Here is an 8,191-nt window from a genome sequence, read left to right on the forward strand (position 1 = left end):
GCAAACCTCCTTTCAAAGTCAAACCCTTCAAACAGTCTAATCCTGTCCTGAATGAGAGCTGGATTATTGTATAACCCCATTGATTCAAGAGAAAGAGAGGGGGGGGCGAGAGAGAGAGAGAGAGAGAGAGAGAGAGCGGAAAGGGGCTAAAATAAAGTTCACTTCAGCTGAGGTGAAAAACCTGCACGTTCCTCAAAAGCAGTGAGAAAATCTGAACAGAAATCATTAACAGGTTGTCAAAACATTTATGAAGCTAAAATATTAAACACTTTTCATTTTTTGTTTGACACTCATGTATTGACTTATATATAGTGCGTTTCACTGTATTGACTAAGGAACCTGTAGAACCAGCGATCGAGCCTTGTAGTGGAAGCCCTTAAGTGCAATTTAATATTAAAAGCCACCGAAAACATTTCAAACCACGAACAATAGGGAGATTTTTTCTTGCTGTATTGTATAACGACTAACAGAAGATTATAGTCGTTCAGTCAGTCGCCTTTGATGCAGCCACAGGGGGACAGACACACAACAACAACGCTGCGATGGAGACTCCCTCCAACAGAGACGCCAGGCGCACAACACAATTAAAACTAGAACGTTTTATTATTTTTCTATAAAATCTCCACTTTCGTTTTTATTTTTTTTTAGAAATATATACAAATGTCCCCTGGTGTTATAGAACCCACAAACAACTGCATGTACAAACAACTTTTCAACATCGAGTGCTTATTTCATTCATGGCATGGATTTGCCTCACAATGGCAGCTTGGGAAGGTCCGGAGCTCCTCAACAGCTGCTCTCACTCCAGTTCAAACATATGTGACACCGACCCCATTTCCATTAAAAAGCCCCCGGACGCGACACTCGTCTCTGACCATTTGCCTCCATTATCTGTGGGGCCCTCTCATCGTCTGTAAGCTGTCCTTAACAGTACAGTAAGTGTCCATAAGGAAAACATCTATTGCACATGATTCAAGTAACCCCAATGGCACATCCGAAATGGTTTATTCCACTCTGTTTTTTTGTCTTGGGAACAAAACATTTTTTCCTACCGAGTCCCTCGATAGAATAAGTGAAACCAGAAGTAGCAGAGTTTTTTTTTACTCAAACAAAGGCAGCTCTTGTTGCACGACGGCTCCAGATAGAACGACAACAAAAACATGTGTCATTATCTTCAATGCAGTTTGCATAAATAAAATAGAAAATTGACTCTTTTACGTTTTTTCGATGGCACTCTGTTTGAAAAGTCTCGCTCAGATAAGGGCTTCACAAGTACGTTTGGGTTCATACGCATGTCGGGGGGGCCCGCGTGGGCTCGTACTTGGCGCCGGGCCCCTTAAGGGACGGGTGAGGCTTGATGTAGGGCCTGCTGCTGGTGAACACGCTGGCCGCCTTCCTCCTCGTCCTCTTCTTCAGCTTCCTGCTGAACACGTTCTGCCAGGACTGCAGCGTCTTGGAGGTCCAGATCCACATGCCGCTGGTGATGCCCACCACCAGCAGCATGAAGATCTTCACCATGAAGATCTCCACGGCGGGCACGGACGTCTTCATGGCGCACTCGTCCGACTCCGGCCCGCCGCCGCCGCCGCCCACGCACTTCTGCTCCGCGGCCAGGACGCGCCAGTAGTCCATGTTGAGGCGCTCGTAGAAGTAGCAGGCGATGACGCAGGTGGCGGGCACGGTGTACAGCACCGAGAACACGCCGATGCGCACCATCAGCTTCTCCAGCTTGTCCGTGTTCTCGCCCTCCGTTTTCATGATCTTGCGGATGTGGAAGAGCGCCACGAAGCCGGACAGCAGGAAGGAGGTGCCGATGATCAGGTAGCACGAGAGGGGGATGAGCACGAAGCCCGTGAGCGCCTTGACGTCCATGCTGCCCACGTAGCAGACGCCCGTCAGCTCGTCCCCCGCCACCTTCCTCATCACCAGGATCATGATGGTCTTCACGGCCGGTATGGCCCAGGCCGCCAAGTGGAAGTAGCTGCTGTTGGCCTCGATGGCCTCGTGGCCCCACTTCTTCCCCGCGGCCAGGAACCACGTGAGCGTCAGGATGACCCACCAGAGGGAGCTGGCCATGCCAAAGTAATAGAGGATGAGGAACACTATGGTGCAGCCAGTGCTCTCCAGACCCTCCTGAATCACATACTGGACCCCGCTGTCCCTGTCGCAGGCTATTCGGTCCGCCCCCACGAAAAGCCTGATGAGGTAGCCCACCGAGTACACGCAGTAGGACATGGAGAGGAAAATGATGGGCCTCTCGGGATACTTGAACCGCTGCGGGTCTATGAGGAAGGTGAGCACCGTGAAGGCGCTGGAGGCGAAGCAGAGGATGGACCAGATCGCGATCCACACCAGGGAGAACTGCTTGTCCCCCTGGCTCCAGTACACGTCCACTTTGGGGTAGCACTTCGGCGCGCAGGACTCGCTCTTCTCCACAAAGTGGAACTTGCCGGGGTTGCTGCACATCTGCTTGGCGCCGCTGTCCTTGGCCGGCGGGTCCGGCCCGCCCAGCGGCCGCTGCGGCCGGAAGTCCGGGGGCTGGGTGTGCGACACCTTGGGGGGCTCGTCCGAGCCGTTGTTGGGAGCCTCCATGCAGAGGTTGTTGGGGTCGTTTTTGGTGGGCAGCCGGGAGCAGTCCAGGGATTCTGGCCACGGGAAGTTAAACTGCTCCAGGATGGGCGAGCACTTCAGCTTGACCTGCTCACACATGACCCTGCACGCGGGAATGGGGTTGGACACCTGCTCCGTGCACATGGGCGCGTACAGCGAGCACAGGAAGAACTTGAGGTGACTGTGGCACCCGAACTGGATCAGCGTCGCGAACTCCTGCAGCTTGATCGCGGCCTCTTTTTGGTCATCGTGGCCCATGAGGTTTGGCATCCGGGTCATGTTGTAGCCGATGTCTTTACACTGGGGGATGCTGATGTGTTGGCATCTTCCCTCTCCTGACCAGTCAGGGTCTATTGAGCTAATGGCCGAACCCCCACGGCTCCACAGGACCAGTAGCATGGAAACGAGGCTCATTTTGGCAGATGAACACATTCTCACCTCTTGCTTTAAAGAAATATCAGGGCGAACTTTCATCATTGCTTCCACCCACAAGTTTCTTTCATTAAAAAGTCAGTGATGAAATCAGGCCGGCGTCTGTGTGCTGAATTAATGTGGACAACGCTTCCGTCCTCATTTTAGGTCGGGAGAGTTTAATGCGAAGATAAATCCCGCGATGGTCCGACGGGGATTTCGGGCTGGAGGCAGCGCGCGTCCAGGTCCATGCTTCGCAGCCGTTTGCGGGTGAAGTCTGCGGCTACTTGTTCAGCCGCTCGCGCTCCGGACGCGTAAAACCGCTTTCAGTTTCGCCCCGACGTGGTCCTCCCTTGTTTCTAAAGGACTCACCGGTCCGTCGTCACGGTTCATGACACTTTTCCGGAGTCTGCGTCCGCGCGACCGAGCGATTTGAGTCCCTGTGCGGCAACTTGCGACAAAAGGATTAAAAAAAAAAGATGTTCCCTGAGTCGTTTACGCAGCGACGATCGGTCCTCACAACGCAACAAACCAGCAAAGCAATAGTCCTCAGCAAAAAATCAGCAACGTGTCCCAGAAATGAAGGATTGCGCTCCTCTGATCGGGCAGTTACTGCGTTTGGTGGCAGCGCTCGTCTGAGCCGGTCGTCGACTCGGTCCCAGTCTAACCTGCCAAAAGATCCGCCTTCAAAGACAGCTACTTTGCATAAGAAAGATGACACTGACACGCGGATTATTTTTAAATCGTGCGGAACAGCTTGTTCATTGCAGCGGCTTGAAAGGCTCACAGCAAACTTCCCTCTCGCCGCTTGTTTGTGCTCGTCCACAAACTTCAATTGCAACAGGACAGGCGCGCATTTTATAAGAATTCCAAAATGTTGCGCAACTCGGCGCACCAGGCGCACCCGACCAGATCTGCGCTCTTCATTCTCTTCATTCTCGCATCGCTTTACGTTTGCTTTGGTATCTCACAGATGAATGAATAGACATAAACTATTTAGTCCATTATCACTGACGTCATGCAGCATTCGTCTAAAAATGTATCTGGACTAGTATAATACGGGCTTTATATATAAAATACATTAATACTACACTATAACTATGTTTTTATTTAGTGAAATCATATTTTAGAAAATCCTAACGCAAAAAGTATTAATTAAGCAGCATTTTAAAATATATTCAGAAACTATTTGAATTTAAATAAACAACTACAATATAAATGTCATTGTACTCACACACACACAATCTTAGTAACATATCTGTCACTTCCCACCCTTGAAAACCTGCTAGTTTGTATTTTAGATTTTTATGGCTATAGTCATAATATAATTATTGTAAACCAGGCCCCTTTAGTACAATCAATGCTATAAATGATGCCTGATTTTATTTTTAGGCTGCATTTCCTTTGTATGTGGTGATATAATCACTGAAAACTCATGTGTACATGTATAAACATATGTTTTAATACATAGTGTAGTGTTGAGCCAGATGGGCTTGTCACATTTTATAAATTCAATGTATGAAAACATTGGCTACATAATTAAACACGGTCTACTGATGAAGTGATGTCAGAGCATTAATGTATCGTCTGTGACATATTTATCTGAAACGACGAACACATAGGAGTTGTCAATAAAATCAGAAGCATATCTTGTATTGTGTATTCATTAATTTTAAACTTATAAATTTGCAGTGAATAAAGTGCAGCAGTAATGTCAATGCCTGTCTCAGCGTGACACATGTTGTCTCACCAGATCAGTCCAGTACTAATATTCTACCACCAGCATTGCACATGTCTATTTATTTCGCTCCACGACCCTTCAGACCAATAGCAGGTGTCACAGGAAGCTACAAATATTCTTACCCTTGTAACACCTTATATTATGGAATAATTCATGACCACTGACCATTTTTACCTTTCCTGCCAACAATAGGCACAATTTAATTTTATTAACCAGAGACTTTAATAACTTGCACACATTATATACAATATTTATTTAATTCCAGGTTAAACGTCCTTCTGTAGAAACAATTATTGTATGTAATGATGATAAACGTACAGTTAATGTTATAATGAGCCACCTGCCAACACCAAGACCAATCCCTGCTACTGTACACTGCTTTCAGTACCTGGCAATAAAGCTGATTCTGAGTTGCAACTAGATGATGAAACCGTCTCATAAATCTGGCGAAGATATTTTTAATTAAATTTTAATCCACGCACCCTATTACTCAACATTCATACATCACCGTGTCCATTACAGTAGCTGCTGTTCATGGGGTGGGATTTACTCAGCGTCCTCTGGAGTAAACTTTATTCTCTCATTAAATCATTTGTCAGGCGTCCGTGGGCTCAGCAACTGCTGTCTGTCTGCGTGTGTCGCCTTCTCTCCAAAGATGTTCATCGTCTCCATGAACGCGGCCGCTGTGCTCACCGTGCCTCCGCTTTGCAGGGCAGAGGCTCCAGCCCCTCTGTGACCCTGAACTGAGTAAGTGGTTGAGACAGCGAATGGGTGGATGGCCTTTTATTGGCCCCTTAAAGTGAAACAGTCACTGTGGCGAGCTGCTCTGAGCGAGCGTCGCGCATCAACATACACACTGACGAAAACCTGAGAATGAGTAAAAAGTCTGAACTGAGGGGCTGTTTGTAATAAAGCAGGACCAGGTTATGAGGTCTTCTGCCTGTTTTATGCCTGTGAGATTCTCCAGACCTCACTCACGTTACCCTGTAAAACTTTTGCGGGGGAGGATTTATGCCCAGCGCCAGCCGTGGGCTTCATCAAGGCCCGACCACTGATCGCGAGTAAACAGCAGCGCTTTCAGTCCACTTTTACAAGCACTTCTGAAATGTGTCCGGGCCGAGATGAGAAACATGGCACCGGCGCGCCTAAACGGTTTAGCCGCCGCCGACGTCGCCGCGTTTCAGCTGTTTGCTGCTCAGTGTGTGGCGCGGGAGCGTAAATATAGACCATGCGTGCGCTCGTGAGCACAATGGCTGCTCCTATGCGGCGCGCGTGCTCCTCAGGTTTCACTTTAACCAGCTGTTAAGGTCCAAACGGGCCCAGGAGCCACAAAAACAACACCACGGGCCCCGTTTCTTAGCCTTTAGCCGCCGAGCCACTCATCACCACGGCCCGACCTCCTGTCTCCAAAAAAGCTCAGATGCTGCACATTGCGACGCGTCACAAAGTCAAGGACAACAGCTGACATGCCTGCTCCGACCCCCCCACTCCACCCGACTCTTATCACGGGCCGCGAGTGTAGAAGCAGAACAAAAAGAGATGACAGCTTTAATGCGAAGGAGAATAATGTGATATCAATGAATCCCCAGAGCTGCGGCCGCCACTCCCCTCCATTTACTGGTCATCCGGCAGTCGGGGAAGCCTGTCTGGCATATTTTAAAGCAAATATCTCGCCGTGTTATCACTGCCTTTGGTGTAATGAAACTGACAGGATAATATTGTCACCCGGTTTAATAAGAAGACACAGTTGACTGGTTTGTTGTAATTCGGCGCCTTTGTTCTTCTCTCCCTTCTGCCTGTCCTCCTGCCTCCCTCTCTTTGCCGGTCGTGATGACATGTCTTTGAAAAGGAGGAGGAAAAAGGCCGGTCGGTGGCGGCGGCGGCATCCAGCCTCAGCAGCCATGAGATGTTTTTCATACGCGCCACCCTGTTTTCCCATCGACGTCCTCCTCCCCCCCCCCCCCCCCCCCCCCACATGCAGCGATTCGGTCTCATCTGTGCAACCGCATCTCTGCAATGCAAAAAAAATAAAGAAAAAAAGAAGAAGAAGAAGAAGAAAGAAAAGCATCACAGCTCCATCTCTGAACATCAGCAACTGTGAGATAATTCTGTAACTAATAAAGTGAAAGGGGGGGAGGGGGGGCTTTGATGGCTGAAGCTGAAAAGATATTTTATTTTTTTGTGTGTGGGATTTGAGATGTGTGATTCTATGGAGCGAGCCGGCTCCCCTGCTGCTCGGCTCTGGCTGGAAGCTGGCCCCCCTCTGGCTAATGTTATGGGGAATCGGAGGAATTTTATGGCTGTCTTTTCCCTCAGCCCTCTTTTTTCTTTTGTTCCCCCTTTGAAGAATGACTTTAGACATTTTATTTACATATTTAACCACGGATGAAAGAGGCGATGGGGCGAGCGAGCAGAATTCGATTTGCTCTTATGGGAATTCTGATTAGTAAAAATGAATTGACGCTAATACATTTTTGTTTGCGGAGCCTGAAATTAGACGGGCACTAAACGCGCCACCGCGGTGACACTTCAGTTCCTGCGATGGGATTCGTACCTGCGAGAGTCCTCGTAACGTCTCTCCTAATTGCCCCCGAACGCTGTTCCAACATGTGAGGTATGTTACGGGAGAGACGGGGAACGCTTTGGACGTGTTGAGCATTGTTGGCCGCGCTGAAAGGGCATGTTGATTAAACGTGCGGGTGGGGTAGGGCTATAATCTTCTTAGCTAAGACCCTCCTCTTCCCTTTCAGGGGACACAATGAGAAGAAACAACACACTCAGCTGGAGGTGAGACTATTTGTCCATGTGCCCCTGCACATTGTCCACGGAGCCTGTTCCCCCTCCCGATCGCACACATTCAACGTTTTGCTCAGGATGATCCTATTTATCAACGTAATCTCTTATTCCTCTCTGTCTTGTTGCCTCTCAAGAGTTTCCCAATGAGGCCGGCGCAAGAAAAACAAAACTCGAGGATGAAATAAGATCGGAACGTGGACCGTCGGAAAAGAGTGGAAAAGTTTTTGGTGCTGGATATCGTACACAGTGTTTTTTTTCTGTCCCCTTTGAAATGCTGTAGCTTTAATAAGAGCACCAGTTTTAGTAAAGGGTCAGACATTTTGAGGAAACGCATATGAATCAAGGCATTAATTATTGAAGAACCCTGTCAACATCAAAGCCTGCAGTATTTTTCGCGCATATGGTTTAAATAGTTCAATAAAAATAAAAATTACTGGGCACTAATTTGTTTCACTCTTCTTTTCACGTTGCCCCATTAAAGTTTGCTTTGTTTTACTGCTGCGAGTCCCGTCAGTTAGAGGTTAACCCCGTGACCCCGCACATTGTGTATTGTGGTTGATAAGAGGAAGTCACAGCATTACTATGACCTTTCAAGTGTTTATAGAGTAGATTAGTATAATTATATAGTATGGG

At 48.2% G+C, this 8,191-nt stretch overlaps 1 protein-coding gene across 1 annotated transcript; it reads right to left on the reverse strand.

Moving 5' to 3' along the window:
- Positions 1-584: 584 nt before the first annotated feature.
- On the reverse strand, positions 585-3,886 carry fzd10 (frizzled class receptor 10). The gene has a single exon (XM_029163578.3). It carries the CDS (start codon positions 3,085-3,087, stop codon positions 1,285-1,287), a length of 1,803 nt encoding a protein of 600 aa, XP_029019411.1. The 5' UTR covers positions 3,088-3,886; the 3' UTR covers positions 585-1,284.
- Between the last annotated feature and the right edge of the window lie 4,305 nt (positions 3,887-8,191).

This window comes from Betta splendens, chromosome 9 (genome assembly GCF_900634795.4).
Source record: "Betta splendens chromosome 9, fBetSpl5.4, whole genome shotgun sequence".
Lineage (NCBI taxonomy): Eukaryota > Metazoa > Chordata > Actinopteri > Anabantiformes > Osphronemidae > Betta > Betta splendens.